Raw genomic sequence first — 19,535 nt, forward strand, 5'->3', positions numbered from 1 at the left:
AACATTTTTATTGGCATTTTTGGTTTACTGCTACACACAGAGTAAAACAACCAAACAAACAGGTCAGTACTGAGCACCACCCCCATCCCGCCCGCCCTCCGCCCCCACCCCTCTCTCATCACACAGGAAGTCTGTTTCGGACTTATGCTGCGGGTGGCACCAGCGTCTTCAATATACACCACTGTCCTTGCCCTAGGGCTGTACACGTCATCCATGAACCATGCCGGCCCCCTCCACTCCACCGCCCCACTAGAGTCCCCCCTCCAGGCCGTGATACCTCCGCCATCGGGACCACACCCTGGTGAATTTTTTGGGGCAGCCTCGTGCTTTGTACGTGACCCTTTCGGCCGCCATGTAGACGTCAAGACCCCTCCTCCACTCCTCCAATCGGGGTGGCGAGGGCACCCCCCAGTATTTTGCTACGTCCCTCTTTGCCACCACCAGAGCCAGCACCAGGAAAGTCAACAGCGGGCGGGGGAGATCCACATCATGTGTCATACCCAGTAACACTAACTTGGGGTCCTCCTGCAGTGGCACCTCCAGCACCTTACTCAGTTCCCCTAGGATCCCCCGCCAGTACCCCTGAATCTGCGGGCAAAGCCAAAGTACATGATAGAAAGTCCCTCCCTCCCTTCCGCACCTCAGACACGACGTGTCCCCCACCCGTCCCATTTTGAACAGTCGGAGTCTATCAAAGTATGTTCTATGCAGAATATTGAATTGGATCAGCCGCAGCCAGGACTTAATCGCCACCTCTCGTGGGTGCATGAGAACTGTATCCCAGTCCACCTCGTCCATCTCACCCACGTCCGCCTCCCAGGTCGCCCGAAGCGCCCCCATATTATCAGGCATATTGTTCATGAGGGTCACCGCCCTTTCCACCATCTGTTCCTGCAACAGTCTCCCCTCTAGTGGTGCGTATTCGGGAAGAGAAGCCGTCTGTATCCCCTCTGCCTGCCAAGCATGTTTCAGTTGCGCGTACTTATAGTACTGCGTGGGAGCAATCCAAATTCCCTGCGGAGCACCGAAAAGGATTTCAGCTCCCCCCTCACTAGCACGTCTCCCAGTGTCGATACCCCGATGTTATCCCAGTGCGTGAACCCCCTCAACTTGTTCAGTTCTGGTAGCCACGTGCAGCGCCATAGGGGTGTCTGTCTACTTAGTTTCCTGTCCCAGCCAATCTCCCGGGTCGCCCTTTTCCAAATCGCCAGGGTGATTTTAGTGGCCATCATTAACCGTCCCGTACCCTTGCCACCATATAAGTAATAATGATACGAGTGGGCGCCCATGACATGTCTTTCCAAAGCAAACGTCGGGTGCATTGCCGGTGCGTGAAGCCAGTCATTAATGTATACCAGGTGTTCCGCCCAGTAGTAGGCCTCAATGTTGGGAAGCGAGATCCCCCCGCTATACTGGTGCCTCTGCAGGGTCTTTATCGCCACCCTGGGTTGTCTACCGAGCCAGAGAAAGCTACGTAGTTCTGAATCATTTTCACGAAAGACCCGCCTAAGGACCGGTTAATATTCATTCTGGAACGCATACAGGAACCTGGGCAGCGTTATCATTTTAAACATGGCTGCACGCCCCAGTAGTGTAAGCGGCAGCCGACGCCATCTTTGCGCATCCTCCACGAAATTGGTCAGAACCCTCCCAATATTCCTGTCGTAGGAGACAGCCCGGTCTAGTGTTATAAACACTCCAAGATATTGAAACCCCTCCGTCGTCGCCTGGAGCCTGTCCGGGAGACACGGCCAGTCCTCCCGCCCCTCCGGGGCATATAGCACCGACTTATGCCAGTTCACCCTGTAACCCGAGTGGGCACCATATCGCTCTAGCTCTGAGAAAATTACCGGGATTGTCGTGTCGGGGTGCGTAACATACAGAAGGACGTTGTCCGCAGAGAGAGATATTTTTTCCTCCAGGTCATCTAGCGGACCCTTCCGAAAACCTCGAATCTCCGGGTGTTGTCTGACCCGCGCCGCCAGCACTTCTATTGTCAACGTGAAGAGCAGGGGGGACAACGGACATCCCTGCCGCGTACCCCTGCAAATAGGGAATTCCCCCGATGTAACCCCATTTACCCTCACCCACGCCCTCGGGTCCGTATACAGTAGTCGCACCCATTGGCGGAAGACAGGTCCGAATCCCAGACGCCCCATGACTCCCTCTAGGAAGGGCCAATGCACCGCATCGAACGCCTTTTCTGCGTCCAAGGAGAGAAACCAATGGGGGTCCCGTCGGCCACTCACCACCTGTAGCCAGTTGTGCGAGCGCCTCAGATTCAATCTCGTCGCCCTACTGGGGAGGAAGCCCGTCTGATCCAGGTGGACCAAATCTGGGATCACCCGCCGCAGCCGGAGGGCCAGCACCGTCACCAGTAATTTCACCTCGGTGTTAAGCAGCGAGATCGGGCGATACGACGTGCACTCCTCCGGCAGTTTCCCCTCCTTGAAAATCGGGACGATCGTGGCCAATCTGAGATCCGGGGGGAGGCACCCCTCTCCCCGTGCCCCCTCAAATAACGCCAACAGATGGCGAGCCAGAAGATCCGCCGTTTTTTTAAAGAATTCCACGGGGAACCCGTTCGGACCCGGCGCCTTCCCCACCCGCAGCTTGGCCAGCACCTTTTTAACCTCATCTAACGTAAGGGGGGCCTCCAGCTCCTTGATGTCTCCATCCGCGAGCGTCGGTAGGTCTAAATCCGTCATGTACTGTAGCGCGTCCTCTTGCGAGCCCAGGTCCCGAGCAGCATAGAATGCCCGAAAGTGCCCTGCAAAGGCTTCCGCGATCTGCGCATCGGAATTTACTAAATTCCCCCTATCATCTCGCACCTGTTCTACCCACCTTGCATCCCTCTCTTTCCTACTGAGCCACGCCAATAGCTTGCCCGACTTATCACCAACGTCATATAAACGGTGGAGCGTTGCCAATGTATGTTTTTTGGCTTCTCCCGTCGCCAGATCCCGGTACTGCCGCTGAACGTCAAGCAACCGGCGCAGTGTCTTCCGTGCCGGGCCCGCGAGGTACTCCCTGTCCAACTGAAGTACGTGACTCTCCAGCGCCTGTAGCTCCCTTTGCCGTTCCCTATTTTCCTCTGCAATCCTAACCTGGACTCTACCTCGCATGACCGCCTTCATAGATTCCCAGAGGGTCACCGGCGACGACACCGAGCCCACACTGTCAGCTAGGCAGACTCTAACATCCGCCCGAATGCCCTTCAGCACCTTCGAATTCTGGAGGTCCCATGCTGAGACTCGCCACTGCCCCCTCCCCGGTACCCGGGGGGCCACTGTCACCAGCAGGGGAGAATGATCTGACAGGCCCCGTGCTTTATATTCAGCTCGAACACCCTCATTCAACATGTGACGCGCCATGAAGATATAGTCCAACCGGGAATACACCCTGTGGGCCCCCGAGAAAAAGGAGTACTCCCGCCGTGTCTGGTGTAACCAGCGCCACACGTCCGTCAGACCTAGAGTCTCCATCGTGGTGGCGAGGGCCGTCAGAGGCCGGTCCCTTCCCCTATCGCCCGTCCTGTCCAATGCCGGGGCCAGTACATCATTAAAGTCGCCCCCAAGCACTTGCACCGTGTCTGATGTGGCAAGCAGTACTTCTGCCACGCCTTTTAATGTGGACGCCTGCAGCTTAGGTGGAGCATAGACCGACACTAACGTGTACTCCCTTCGGCGCCACACTCCCCGGACCCCCACGTAAGTTCCCAGTGAGTCCGTCCATGTCTGTGTCACTCGAAACGGGTGTGTTTTTCGGTTCAGTATCGCCACCCCTCTCGAACCCTGGGTAAAGCCTGCATGCGCTAGAACCGTGTAGGGACCCTGGGCTAGGAATCCACATTTAGTCCCCATAAGGTGCGTTTCCTGTAATAACGCTACGTCTGGGCCGGCCTTCCTAATGTATGCGTTTATCAGGCCTCTCTTAATTTTGCTACCAAGCCCATTGACATTCCACGTTAGGATTGAGAGCCCTTCCTCTGCTACACCTTGTGTTACCGTCGTGGCAGGCATTGCAACTCCATCCGCGTGTACTGTCTCGGGGGTACCTCGCTGGCGGTCAAGCCCTGTGGTGTGTCGTGTGTGCCTGTAATGACCTGTCCCCAACCCCTTCCCGCCCAACCATCCCCAACCGACCCGTCCCCGTCCCCAAACGACCCCAAACTGGAAATCCCCAACACTCCCCCGCTCCCACCCCCTCCCCACCTCCCCCCCCCCCACCAGTCCCATTTCCCACAAACACAGGACTGCTGGCGGAGTAGGCCTGTCGCCCTCCCTCGCTATCCCACCCGTAGTTAACCTATCTCGTGCCCTCTATGGGAACAACACTAGAACAGTCCCAGTCTGCCCGACCTGAGAGCACCATACATCAACGACCAAATGAGAAGACTAACAAAGATATACACAAGAAAGAAATAACAAAAGGGGGGGGGGGTGACCACTTGCGTGCTCCATCAGGCAAAAGCTGCATTCAAGATTGTCCGGTCCAGTCTCTCTCAGGAGTGGGAGTCTTGGGTATCAGGCCTCCGCTCCTCCGTAGGATCGGGTGCATCCCGCTCTAGATCTCGGATCGCTACTTCCAGCGGGTGTATGGAGCTCTGCACCATCCCTCCTTGTCCCGGCCCGTGGGCCGTATCCTCGACGTCCTCCTCCGAACTGCCACTCCCCGCCAGGTAACTAAAGCGAGATCCCGGCACTCCAGCCCCTCCGGATGACGGGGAGTCCCTCTTGCGGCATCGTGGCGAGCCACCTTCCGAGCAGGGCGTTTTACGCAACCTCTTCCCAGTTCTCCGCCCCGACTGTCCCCGGGTCTGCCGGAGTGTCAGCTCCTTGGGACGTGCGCCACTGCCACCCGGCCGCTCCCGGCCCTCCTCCCTGTCGGCGGGCCGTCGGTTCGTCGTCGGTCGTGCCTTCAGCCACTGCCAGGCCTCCTCCGGATGAGTGAAGAAATGCGTACCACAATCATAGATCACCTTTAGCTTTGCGGGAAAAGCAGCATGTAGGTAAGGTGGAGGTCTCTTAGCTTCGCTTTGACCGCGTCAAAGGCTCTCCTCTGTTTTTGCACCTCCTGACTGTAGTCCGGGAATATCATAATGCTCGTGTTTTCTATCCGGAGCGCCCCCTTTTTCCGGGCCTCCCGCAGGATCAGATCCCTGTCTGCAAAATTGAGGAACCGGGCAATGACGGGAGGCGGCCGCGCCCCCACCGGCGGCTTCACCAGGAGCGCCCTATGTGCCCTTTCAATCATAAAGCAGTTCGAGAATGGGGCCTGCGGGAACGTGTTCGTCAGCCAGGTGCGGAGAAACAACGCCATGTCCGATCCCTCAATGCCTTACCTAAAGCCCACAAAGCGGAGGTTATTGCGTCTCGCCCTGTTTTCCGCGTCATCCACCTTCCAGAGTAGTTGTCGGTGCGATGCCTGCAGTTCCGCCACATCTCTGCGGAGATGGGTGATGGTATCCTCAGCCTCACTGATCCGGGTTTCGGCCGTCTGCACCCTCTCCGACAAGTTGCGGAAGTCCTGTCTCAGTAGCGTGACTTCGGAGCCCACCTCACCGATCTTAACCTCCAGCGCCGCCCTGGACTCCTGAATGTCCGTCCTGGAGGCTTGTATGGCCTCCATCAGCAGTTCCGTGTCCGAACGCGCCGTCGGGGGGGGGAGGCGGTGCCCCCGTTTGCATCCGGGTGCGGGTATAGTCGTCCATAGTCCCCTGCCGGGCAGGTTTCTCAGGCGGGGCCTTCTTCCCCATCTCCGGCCTTGAAATCCGGTCCCCAACGGGCCCCCGGTCAGCAATCCGCCTCTTGGTCTCTGGGGGGGCTGCGCCGTCCTCCTCCTCCCCCGCAGAATCTCGCCGCAACGTCCATTCCACCCGGCAGCGCCGCGTTCCGCGGGCCTAACGGTGGCGGGCCGGTCCCCGCAGGGCCCCCCGGCAGAATGGGTTTCGCCGCCGCTGGCGGGACCCCTGTCGCATAGTCAGGCGCGGCCGCCGCTCGTGCCGGGGGGGGGGGGGAAGGAGGGAGGGGGAACAAGAGCCCAGCCGTGCCGCTCCGGGCCGGGTAGAGATGTGCCTACCAAGGCCTGTTCCTCAGTGTCGCGGGCCTTCCTCCAGCCGGAGCCTCTGATGGCCGCAGGACCGGATGTCCAACCGAGTGTCCCCCGTCGCGTATCCTCAAGGGCGCCGTACCCGAAGCGGCCGGCACAATGCAGTGGTGCGCCTGGCGGATCGATCGCCCCGCTCCTCACCTCATAGGCCTGCCAAGTCCCCCCGCAGTGGCACTCCGATGCGGGCGAAGTCCAAATCTCGTCGGGGCATCGAGGGGAGGCGACACTCGTCCCAGCCCCCCCGCTCCAGCCCGTCACTTCTCACCCGTGCAGGCGAGCCCCCACCAGTGCATTCGGGGCATCCAGGCTACCTCTCGCCGGTCGGCGCCGCACTCCATCTGGCCGCGGCGCCGTCCCCTAGATCGCGAGGGCCGCCGCCATCTTGCCGCCTCCTGGCCTCGCTCGCTCCTCGGGCAGCGCCGCACGGGATCCGGCTACCAGGCGCTCCGCGGGTCGTCCCCCCGCCACCGTGAATGCCTCCGGGGCATGGGATTCCCGAGTCCTGCAGACTGCCAGATTGAGGTAAATCGCCGGATTCAGAGCAGCTCTGTCAGAGCTCTCGCGAAGCACGTCTTACTCGGCCATTGCGCCGGCCACGCCCCAGATACAGCCATGGTTATGGGTGATCTTTAGATACTTCCTCCTAGGGATTCTTTTTTAAAGACCCAGTTCAGAGGGGGCACTATGGCCATCTCCCCGAATACACCTGCCACTTACCAGAGGCAGCAGCACCAGCTGCAACCTACACAGGGCTATTCCAAGGTTGGTTAGGTAGGGAAAAGATCCAAGAGTAATGGTTGAGGAAGTGCAGCTAAGGAAGCCATCCCTGTTAAACAGTGACACTCTCTCTCTCCCAATCACAATATACCTGTTGAGGGAAGACTACAGGGGTTTCTTCCACAGTGGGAAGAAATCACCCCGACCAATGGGTTTTCTCTATCTCTATCATAAGGCAGGGTTACTGCTTAGAGAACATTGCATCCCCACCAGACATCCCCCTGCAAACACACCCTCTTCCCAGAACACCAGTGCCTCTTTCAGGAGGCGATACAGGCGCTCATTCTCAAAGGGGCAAAAGAGCCCATGCTACGACAATAGTGTGGAAAGGTGTACTCCCTTTACTTCCTTATCCTCAACAAAGACAGGACCCTCAGGCCTTTGCTTGACCTCAGGCTCCTCAACAAGTATATCCTGGCAGAGTATTTCATACGGTTACGCTACAAGATAATCATCCCTCTGTTACAAGGAGGTGACTTCATGACCACCTTCCATCTGAAGGGCACCTATTTCCACATCCCAATCCACCCTGTTCACCACCGTTAGCTGTAGTTTGTGGTAAGTAGTCAAGATTTTCAATTCAAAGTCCTGACCTAAGGCCCCCAGGGTGTTTGCAAAATGCCTTGCAGTGTTAGCCGCTCATCTCAGGGCGGCCTCTACGTTTCATTACTTGAATGCGTGATCAAGAGTGCAAACAGACAGCTGTGCCCCACCAACACCCGAAGCACAATAGATCTCTTACACGGTTTAGGGTTTACCGTCAATGCTGTCAAATCCCATCTTCAACCCTTTCAGGCCCGGGAAAGCCTATCTCAACCAGGCAAGGTTCCAAGCATATCAGCTGTACTGCCTCTTTTTCAGCCACATCACCACTTACTAGTTAGAAACGTCATGTGCTTCCTTGGCATGAGGGCCTCCTGTATTGCAATAGCCACCCATGGAAGGTTACACATGCGCCCCCTACAAGAGTGCCTGGCAGCACAAAGGTCACAAGCGGAGAGTCACTGGGAAGATCTAGTGTTGGTGGGGGCCAGCACCCATTGCTCTCTGCAGTGGTGGAACTGCAACAATCTGTTGCAAGGCCGGTCCTTTCTAGACCCATTCCCGCAGGCGACCATCACAATGGACCCATCCCTCATGGGTTGCAGGATGCATCTGCAAGATAGGACTGTTCAGGGCATGTGGGTGCTCCACCCAAAGGGCTTCCACATCAATCAGCAGGAGTTGCTGGATATTCAGTACCTCTCAAGGCCTTCTTCTGATAGGTTCAATCAAGGTAGTCCTCATCAGAACAGACAACATGACAGCCATATAACAAGGAGGCATGCACTCTCAACAGCTGTCAGTGCTAGAACAGAACATTTGGCATTGGGCACACCACCACAACATACACCTTCTAGCGAAGTGCCTTCTGGAAGTGGACAATGACTTTGCAGGCCAGTCTATAAGTGGGCTCTCCACAGCAAGTCTTACTCCTGTACTTCCGTCGTTGGTGGTTCCCCAATGTAGACCTGTCCGCAACCAATGAAAACACCAGCTGCCAAAGCTATGCCTCCAAGTTCCCACTGCCACAGTCCATGGCCAATGCAGTATAGATTAACTCGTAAGGGATATTTGCCTATGCTTTCCTGCCTCTCCCATGTCCTCTGTACATGGTTCCGAAGCTTTGGCAACCGGTCCTCATGCTCATCCTGGTGGTTCCCACCTGGGCCAGACAACCCTGATTTACGACTCTTCTCGATTTATATGTAGTTCGACATGAGAAACTGCCCAACCGGCCAGACCTTCCAACAGAACCAGGGCACGGTCAGGCTTCCGAACCACTGGCAGCTCAATCTTACAATTTGGCTCCTGAGGTCTTAGAGTTTGGTTACTTCAAACTGCCCCAGAACGCATATCCATCCTAAAAGAGACACGTAGGCCCACCAGATCGGCCTGTTATGAGGCCAAGTGGAAATGGTTTGTCCATTACTGCCTTTCAAAACCCATCGATGCTCTGAAACCTGTGGTCCACGATATAAGGCCTTATTCAGATCTTGGCGGACAGGTTACTCCGTCACAACATGACAGATATCCCGTCCGCTGAAATATAAATCCCATAGGATATAATGGGATTTATATTTCGGTAAACCGGATATCCGTCACCATTGTGACGGAGTAACCTGCCCACCAAAATGTAAATTAGGCCCACAGTCTGTTTTCTGCTTCAACTTTAAATGTCAGGCCTTGCCTACACTGTTATTTGTCCCCACTTGGCTACAGTTGCAGCTTACCTACAAAAACAGTGAACACACTTCTTTATTTAGGGACCCCTTCATCGAAGCCTTCATGGAAGGACTCAAAAAAGTTATCCTGCCCGGGTGCCTCCAGCTCTTGTTTGGAACCTCTATATAGTCATAACTCAACTCAGTGGCCCTCCTTCTAAGCCCTCCACTCCTACCCACTCCAGTTCCTGTCTTGGAAGGTTGCCTTCATCATTGCCATTACATCTCTAAGGCGTGTGAGCGAACTTCAAGCCACTGGCGTAATGAAAAGTGAGGGGGCCTCCCTGCACGGTAGGTAGAAGGGCCCCCTCCAGGCTCAATCAGGAGCTCTCCGGCTAGAGTGCAGTGCCGAGGGGGCCCCTTGGAGCTTGGGGCCCACCCTGCACCGCAGGGGCTGCGGGGGCCTGTGTTACGCCCCTGCTTCAAGCTCCTGCCCTAGAAGAGCCTTTCTTCCAAGTACATAAGGACAGAGTTTTCCTTAGGACTAACCCAAAGTCTCTGCCTAAGGTAGTATCCCCATTCCGCGGTAATCAGACCATTGAGCTTCTGGTGTTTTTACAGCCACACTCAGTAGCACATAAAGCCCTCCACACACTAGATTTCAAACTGGTCCTTATATGCTACATTGACAGGACCAAGCAAGTTTGCAAAACTCAACAAATCTTTGATGCTTTCACTAAACCACACTAAGGCCACACTTTTTGTAAGGCAGGCACAGCCAGATCGCTTGTCAAGTGCATTCAAACTTGCTACGCTAATGTCAAATGACAATTGCATGCCCCACTCTACCCGGAAGAAGAGGGCCTTGATGGCCTTCCTTGGTGACATATCCGAGCAGGCATATGTGAAGCACGCATTTGCCGAGCAGTACTATATGGATGTCTTAATACGCCAACAAGCAAAGTTTGCCAGGCTCTTATGTAAACTTCTTCAGACTTCTGCAACATCAGCCGGCTAGCCACCAGTAAGGAGAAAACTGCTTTACATTCATTGCAAAGCATTTATTTCTACAGCTACACATGCCACGAACTGAATACTTTACATACCCAGTAAGCATCTGTTTGTGGCATGTAGTGCTACAGATTCACATGCGCCCATCAACTTACCCGAAAGCCTCTGGTTGTTGCAGATGTCTTCTTTCTTTTGCATGGTTATCTCTTTCCTTCTTCTATGACCCATCTATGACTTCCCCCTCTGGCTGGAAAACAATCTAGCAGTGGAGCTGATGCCCATTCTCATTACCAGTCATATGAGGAGTCGTCATACCTCGAGCCTTGAGAAACTTACCAGTCACAGGAGGAGTCACCATACATCGAGACTTGAAAGACTTCTTCGAAGAAAAACAAGTGGCACACATCCAAGCCCAACACTAGATGGCAGGAGTATGCAGAACATGTGAATCTACAGCTCCACATGCCACAAACAGATGCTTACAGGGTAAATAACATATTCCTTATGTGCTTACTACACCTGTCAAAGTATCGAAGCTCTTTTCACAGTGAAAGCAGTCCATCACGTACAGTTTACACTTTGCGCATGGATAGCAATCCCTTGGAGTTGTTGGTATCAAGTCAATAATTTGTTACCACAATTGTTGTCACAAAGTATTGATACATATCCTTGTGATTCACAATGAAGAGGGGATATCCTTTTGATACCACATCTTCCTTGCAAAGTTGTAAAGCCCACTTTTGCGAATCAGTGTGCGTATGGTACATTTTGGATTGAATTTTTCCAGTTGCACATCTTGCACTTTTCTGAACTGCATGCTTTCCTGCCGCAGTACCCGATTCATTGGTAGTTTTGCACTTAAAACTATATTGGATGTGCATGCTATGCATTAGTCCACCATCTAGTGAGATGGTTTCAGAAACTGTCTTCTACACATATAGTTTTATCTTGGGCATCACATTTATTTTTCATCACTTTTTAGCTCATCTCTGTCGTTAGTGCTAGGATCAGCCACCAAAGATGCTGAAATGCTGTAGCGTAGCTGGAAGAAGGACTATCCTGTTTTTGCAGAGGAATTATTCTGCAGAAAAGTCAATTCTATGGAAACCTTTTCCCCTGTACAACCTGGTTTTTGCAGAAGGCTCAACAGAAATATTTTTAAAAATCTAAAGCTACATAGCATTTTTCAATCCAGACAAACAAAAAGTGACTCTTCTCAAAATTACAGAATGCAGCTTTAAGTAGACGAATTAATAGACAAAGGAATGATTCGTGCTTCAGCTGCATTTGTAAGCGCATATAGGCTGCTATATTGCTACAGTGCACAAGCCAAGGCTCATCTCCCTAGAATGGTATGTGCCTCTGAATCAGGCACCCAGAGAGATCCCGCACCCTGTGTTCTCAAAGACATTGATGTCCCTGCTCAGGGAATGAATTACACAGAGCTGCTTTGCCGGGTGTTTGTCTCCTCACATCTCCTGTGCTGTTCTCATAGGATACTAAACATTCAGTAGCTAATGCTTGGATCTTTCAGTTCTGGAGAAAGAGGTAAATAAACACCCAGTAACACAATACCGTGGCAGAGAAGGACAGGGCTGGTTTTCGAGGCAGATATCTCTTTCATTCTTCTCCTTCACACAGTTCAACTGAACTCTTTGGTTCTTGACACATCCTTCTCTCCTTCACACTCGTCTCCTTCATACTGTCTCTGTCACTAGCCCTCCTTGTCAGTCTGTCTATTACTTCAGCTCACATTTTCTCATCCCAACTCAACCCATCCATCCTTCTCTCTCTTACTGTCCTTCACTTCCTCTTCTAGCACCGCATTGTCTCAGACTCTCTGAATAGTGTGTCTCCCATTTCGCTCCTCACAGCATTTCCCTCACTGTCGAACTCACTCGCATGGATTGGTAAAGACTAATAGCCGTTCTAGCATTTTCCTTCCTCGCAGGCTCCACTCCTCTCGACCTGTTCAAATTCTATGTCGAGGATCTGAAGGCGCGTTTCCACGACGAGAAGAAGATCGTCAAAGACATATTAAAAGTAAGAACAACAAGGATTACTTTTTGATATCAGAACTGTGAATTACAGCTTTCTAGACTGTGAATGCTTTCTTTCCCACACTCAGGGTTTGTTCTCCTGCACACAGGTACTCCATTTCCTGACCAGCGTCCCTCAGCCGCACCAAAGTGATCTGTCTTCTTGCACCTTCTACTCCTTTCATACCCTTGACTCTCCCCTCCAACTAACAGCTCCTCTTGCACCAACTGCATCATTCATAACATCTGACTGCCCTCTCTCCCACCCCTGCAATCCCTCCCTTGCACCCAACTGCTTCCTCGCCTACTCTTGGACATGCCCATACTGCCAACAGCATGATAGCTCTCAATGTACTTTTTCTGCTGAATCTCTCATTCTTCATTTAAGTGCTCTTCAGTCTGTATCTTTGAGCAATTAGTCTGTTTTGAAAGATGAGTGTGTCATCGAACAATAACACTCTGCATCAGATATGACTTCCCTTTTTTGACACTATTCACTGCATCTTTTAGCACCAGGAAATTTAATCAGTACTGTTGATAGGAGCCAAAAATGTCTGTCCCTGACCTCAACAACAGTGGTACGCTATGAATATTTGTTGCAAATATTTCCTACTCACCAGTGCCACACTGCTCTTACAGCTTTTCAAATAGATCTACATTGGTTTCTAGGTTGGAACTGTAACAAATCCTTTACTTACACTGCCATGAAAACTACACCTTTATTAAAATGATATTTAATTGGTTTAAAAGAGTACAGTACAAAGTAAATGCGGAACAAATCTGTAAACCAATGATGGTATAAGAGCTAAAATGTTTCTACATTCCACCAATGAATGATAATGGAATCTGCTTGATAGACAATAACAAAGCCCTATACTTCAGATAGGACCAGGAAAAATTTGGCAATTTTGAAAATTTGACAATGTAGATGCCTCTTTCACCACCCTCAAGAACATCCCCACAGTCAGGTGAGATGAGCTCAAATGTTAGACTGCGCTATAAAAAATGTAGATGTTAAAACCGAGCTATTATTTGGAAGCAGCTTCTCTTACAGAATCTTTCTACCACGTCAGGCATTTAGAGTTCTCCTTTTTTTTTTTATCCAATCACTTGAAAATCATAAGTTTTGATTGCTATGGTTACCCGTTATAGTAGATCAACTCTTCGTAGAGTCAATATATCCTCACCCAGGACTTAAGTCTCCCCATTGCCCCTGTGTCTTCCACATAAGTTCCTTGATTTGTGCTCAACATACTAAAGTAGGGGATCCCAGGACACTCAAGAGGAGGATTCCAGGTGCTTCTGATCCAAGCATGCCATCAACGGAAGAATCAAGCTGAGGTATCACATAAAACTATGAGGTAACTTTTGATCAAACACAGATGTGATGTTTGCTTGGCCATGGTTGGACGAGTTAACCCAGTTTAAATTAGGTTTTGGCGTGGTGGCTTTTCCTGGGCAAGACTATTCTTCTTGAAAACGTTTTGATTCTAAATTACGAGCAGGAATTGCAAGCTTTTCTTGGACAGCAGCCCAAAGTTTCTCCTTTCTACAACTGCAGTCTTGAAGATATCTAACCTTCTGCCTCAGACACCACCTTCATTCTACAACTACAGTTCATATTCCTAATCCCGATCCTCCCAAAGATAACACCCCCCCCCCCCGCCCCCCCTCCCCCAGCTATATCCTCTCATAGCTCATCTTCAGGACAATTAAATCTTTGACTAGTGCACTCCTTTTCCTTCTTCGGCATCTAATACACCCTTCTCCTGTTTGCAACTGTCACACCTGTACCTTTCTGCTTTTGATACTACCTTCTGCCCACAGCTGTTGCACCACTCATACTCCTCTTCTGGCACACATACCACCTTCTTCTGCTTTAGACTCTCCCTTTAATCACTTTGCCATCAGAATCGTCCTATTTTGATTGCCTGATTGAAACCCTCTCTGAAAGCATCTCTCTTCATCTTTACCTTTGTAGGACCGCAACTTCGGTGTAGAGGTGAACACAACTTTCGAGGATTTTGCACATGTCATCAGTTTTGACAAGCGGGCAGCAACGCTGGATGCCGGGAATATTAAACTCACCTTTAACAGTGTAAGCTCAGCTGGAAGAAGCCGCATGGAGGTAGAAGCAAACTGAAGATGGAGCAAAAACAGGGGGCAAAGAAGGGAGGACAGGGACGCCAATAATACTTGTAGTTTGGGGGTGAGGAAGGAGTTACGGCTGGGGCTGTGTAGTTGTATTTATGCAGTGATGCATACCCCTGACAAGGTGCCAAAGCACATTTCCAGAATGGTAACATACCACTCCATGAGAGTGAAGTGGAATGAAGAGTTTGTGTATCTCTCATGTGGCTGAGATGTGTGGTATTTTGGTATCAGGTGTGAGAATACTATGCCTGGTAGCAAATTGAAAGAAAAAAGAGTGAGAGATAGGATGCTTTTGTATTGGTGGCTATAGAGTGTGCAATCGAAGGGCAACCTATAAAGGAAGTGTATTGGTGTTGTGCGTTTGTAGTCAAGACTGCTGAGACAGCATACACAAGTGGTTGGGAGAATAGTGTGAAAATGAACATAGTCATGTGTTCGAGGCATGTGGGCTGCTGAATTCATATCTGTGCATAGATCGCCGCCCAGTGTTGGGTCCGGATGTTTGCACGTTGTTGTCCTGGAAGAGTCTTCGAAGTATCCTGGGATAGGTGACTCCTCCCCTGGACTACAGTGCGCATGGGCATCCTCTCCATCCTCAGATTGTTTTTTTCCGCCATTGGGTTCGGATGTGCTTATCTTGACTCAAGTTAGGAAAATCTTTTTACAGGCCAAAAGGCCTTTAGTTCGCGTCGGTACTGTTCCCGATCGGTATCGATAGTTATTTGTTAGTTTACTAACTTCCAGACCAACTTTTTCGCATCATACCCGACCATCGACCCGACATCGACGATGGAATCGAGGACGCCCTTCAAGCGGTGCCCTGTATGCAATGCGAAATATCCCCATGTCGACGTCCACCCGGTGTGCAACAAATGCCTTTCACCGGATCACGACGAGTCCACATGTATGGCCTGTGCCCGATTCTGATCCAAGAAGACTCTCCGGAATCGTCGAGCAGCGAGGCTCGAAGCGCAGCAAGCGGCACCGGCCCCGACTGACATCTTCAACGCCGAGGACGAAGATGTGCAAGACGTGGAGAACCTACCCTCCAGCCCCGCTTCCGAACACGACTCCGGATCGGAAGACGTCGAAGAACAACTCTTTCACAGAGACGAAGCCGACACCGAGGTAGGAGACTACAATGAGGCCTTAGGGGCCGAAGAGAGTAGCTCCGGTGATGAGCAAGGCCTACCCGTACAGACTGTGGATATCCCAGTGCGTCAGTCTATGGGTCCGGTCGAGGGATCGCCTTCGGGCCTTACCCAAGACCTATCCCGCATCCATTCGGCCCCGCCCTCTGGTCCGGCCTCGGACATTCAGCGGCAGCCTTTACTACCCAAAACGGCTGGTTTCCCTTCATCGAAACCGAAACCGAAAGCCGTATCGGTTCAGAAGAAACCGAAACTGAAAGTCACACTGGTCGGATCGAAGCCCACCACACCTTCGACGCCAGCCAAACCCGTCGGCACCGACCGCACCAAACGGGACTTCGGTGCCGAGCTTGCAGCAGCCGACGTCGGCGCCGACGCACGGAAAAAGACCATCGGTGCCGCCAAACCGCCTCGGCTTCCGGCACCGAAACAATCGGCTCCGACCACAAAGGTCAAAATGGCTGCTGGATCTCACACCACTTCGAAAACAGCACCAAAGGCACAATCATCGACGCCGTCGACAGCTACTACCTCTCCTCGACTCGATGACCCCGTGGCACCGAAGAAGTCCACGCCTGCCTCAACGGAACCGGTCGGCGCCAAAGAACCGTCCGCGTTCCAGGTGCGGCAAGTTTCAGCATCCTTGCAACGCATCAAAGATAAGGCGGCCCTCCAGGACACATCAAGCTCCGAGCCGAAAAAGGCTCAAAAAGCTTCTCCGGCACCGGCCAACATCACTTTTGGCCTGCCACCATCCACGGCGCCAAAACTGTTCGAAATCAGAACACGTGTCACCCACAGCAGGATCACACCTGCAGAACACTCTCCTACGGAGACGTCGCCATCACACATCATCGATGCCGCAACAGGCAGAATGATGCTTCACAAGAGGAAAATAACTTCCGAGCCAGCTTTGGACTCCTACCGGATCCCACTAAAGAAAAAGCTGCCAGTGGATTCGGAACCACTTCTTTACGAGCCTCTCCATACCTCTTACCAAGATCCACAGTCCTTCTCTCCGACACACTCCGAAACAGACGTTTTGGAGGACTACATAGGTGACCACGTCCCCTACCCCGGAGAAATGGACCCTGAAGGCCAACAGGACCCTGACCAAGCTTGGGATGACCCTGTAGACTCAAACGCACCTATGGATATGCAGGACACGCAGCTATATGGTGCAAAAACGTCTCCCACGGAGGACACTGCCGCATTCAACGCCCTCATTGAACGTGCTGCGGCCAATCATGGTGTTCAACTCCACTCTGACACCATCGAGGACGATTTTCTCATGGATACTTTCGCATCCTCAGAAAGACATATTAAAACTCTACCCATGTTGAAAGGTGTCCTCAAACCAGCAAAGGACATTTCCAAAGAACCCACCAGGGCAAGAGTAATAAACCCCAGAATCGACAAAAAATATAGGTCAGCGCCTGGGGATCCTACCTATATTAGAGGACAGTTGCCTCTGGATTCCATAGTAGTCGCGAATGCTCGTAAACGGGCGCACTCGCAGACGACTGGGGATGCTCCTCCCCCGGACAAAGAGTCCAAGGTGTTAGAGACCTCCGGCAAACGGGTTGCAGCCCAAGTAGCTAACATATGGCGTATTGCCAATACTCAGGCGCTCCTGGCTCGCTACGACCGAGCGCATTATGACACACTAGAAACCTTACTACAACATCTCCCTGACCAATACAAAGAGGGAGCAGAGATCCTCATCAGAGAGGGACAACTCCTCACAAACGCATCCATCAAGTGTGCACTGGATGCCGCAGATACAGCTGCCAGAGCCATAAACACTAGCGTCATGTTACGACGACACGCCTGGTTACGAATCTCCGGATTCAAACCTGAGGTGCAAAATAACATCCTCAACCAGCCGGTCAACCCAGACTACTTATTCGGGCCAGAGGTTGACACCACACTAGAAAAAATAAAAAAGGACACAGACACTGCAAAGTCCATGGGGGCTCTCCAAACGCAGACCTTTCGGAGTGGCTCCTTTCGTCGCCCCGGCAATAGAGGAGCAGGTAGAGGACAGGGGTCACAGCAAACCTACAACAAGGGCAACACCCAAAGTACCTACGATAAAAACACCAGGGGTGGATATCGTGGTTCAAGCACAAAGGGCAGAGGACGCGGATACGGCAATACCAGATCCTCTCCCAAGAACAAACAGTGACGCCCTCTCCCTTCCTCCCGACCACACAACACCTGTCGGGGGAAGGTTGCAAAAGTTCCTGTCCACGTGGAACTCCATCACCACGGACAGGTGGGTCAAAGATATTATCAAGCACGGTTACTGCCTAGAATTAACCACAACTCCACCCACAATACCCCCAAAACACCGTCCTATGTCCTCAGAGCACTTAGCGCTATTACAGCAGGAAGTGCTAAGTATGCTGCAAAAAGGCGCAATAGAGGTCGTACCCGTCCACGAGCAAGGTACAGGGGTGTACTCCCTGTACTTTTTAATACCAAAAAAGGACGGGTCACTCAGACCTATACTAGACCTGAGACCCCTCAACCGCTATATTCTTTCGGAGCATTTCCACATGCTCACCCTGCAACAAGTCCTCCCACTGCTCAAACAGGGAGACTTCCTGGCCACACTAGACCTCAAAGATGCGTATTTCCACATACCCATTCACCCATCACACAGGAAATATCTCAGGTTCACTATTCAAGGGCAGCACTACCAATTCAAGGTTCTTCCCTTCGGCGTGACAACGGCGCCCAGGGTTTTCACAAAGTGCCTAGCTACTGTGGCTGCACATCTACGGAGGCAACACATTCATGTCTACCCCTACCTGGACGACTGGCTTGTTCAGGCAAAGTCAGCCCAGCAATGTGCCAACCACATGTCCCGCACCATTCACCTTCTTCACAGTCTGGGGTTCTCACTAAATTACCCAAAATCACATCTCCAACCCGCACACGTACAACAGTACCTAGGTGCGACCATAGACACTCTGGCGGCCACAGCTCAGCCAAATTTAGTGAGAATCAACAGCATGCAAATGCTGATTTCCAAGTTCAAACCCCAACACTCCCTTCCCGCGCGAGTGTTTATGCAGTTGATAGGCATGATGGCCTCCTGCATTTTCATAGTCCCACACGCGAGACTACATATGCGCCGGCTTCAGGAGTGCTTAGCACGTCAATGGAATCAGGCTCAAGGGCAACTAAAAGACCTAGTGTTGGTGAGCGGTCGGGCATACAACTCTCTGCATTGGTGGAATCCACAAAACCTTTGCAAGGGCCGACTGTTCCAAGAGCCAGTTCCACAAATAATACTGACAGCGGACGCGTCTCTCCAGGGATGGGGAGCTCATGTACTCAACTACACAGTGCAGGGACTATGGACAAAACAACAAAAGAAGATGCACATCAACCTTCTAGGACTGATGGCAATCTTCCTGGCTATGAAAGCATTCAAAGTACACTTGTGCAACAAAGTCGTGTTGATCCGGACGGACAACATGACCGCCATGTACTACATACAGAAACAGGGAGGAACACACTCTCCACAGTTGTCTCATCTGGCTCAGAGCATGTGGAAGTGGGCCATTCAGAGGAACATGTTCCTCATGGCGGAACACCTCCCCGGCAAGGACAACCAGATGGCGGATCTGCTCAGCAGAAAACAGCCACCAGATGCACGAGTGGGAGCTGCACCCATCAGTACTCCAACCGTACTTCCAGCGGTGGGGTCATCCAGAGATAGACCTCTTCGCCACAAGCGAAAACGCAAAATGCCAAAGCTTTGCCGCCAGGTTCCCACATCCGCAGTCGCAGGGCAATGCGATATGGATGAACTGGTCCGGCAGATTTGCGTACGCTTTTCCCCCAGCACCATTGATACCACTGGTGGCACGCAAACTCAGACAACACTCACGGACACTCGTCCTGGTTGCTCCAACGTGGGCACGCCAGCCATGGTACACCACCTTTCTCGAACTTTCCGTGGTGCCGCATCAAAGGCTGCGGATCAAACCCGTGCATTTGACGCAGAACCATGGAGAGATTCAGCACCCAGATCCGCAACAGCTGAACCTGGCGATCTGGCTCCTGAAGTCCTA

General features: G+C 52.1%; 1 protein-coding gene across 10 annotated transcripts in view; it reads left to right on the forward strand.

Annotated features, from left to right (window-relative positions):
- The window catches only part of PRPF40B (pre-mRNA processing factor 40B), a 241,553-nt gene that overhangs the window by 180,423 nt on the left and 41,595 nt on the right, over positions 1-19,535 (forward strand). For 8 of the 10 annotated variants that reach the window (XR_014960471.1, XR_014960473.1, XR_014960472.1 and 5 more), the window contains 2 exons: positions 12,037-12,146; positions 14,124-14,240. Coding sequence is in view for 7 of the 10 variants with exons in the window: in XM_085600361.1 (XP_085456487.1) it covers positions 12,037-12,146; positions 14,124-14,240 (227 nt within the window). In the remaining 3 variants the exon portion in view is untranslated. The remainder of the gene's footprint in view (positions 1-12,036; positions 12,147-14,123; positions 14,241-19,535) is intronic. The other 2 variants (XM_085600363.1, XM_085600366.1) reach the window with 1 other exon arrangement.

The sequence above is a fragment of the Triturus cristatus genome, chromosome 4_2, assembly GCF_964204655.1.
Source record: "Triturus cristatus chromosome 4_2, aTriCri1.1, whole genome shotgun sequence".
Lineage (NCBI taxonomy): Eukaryota > Metazoa > Chordata > Amphibia > Caudata > Salamandridae > Triturus > Triturus cristatus.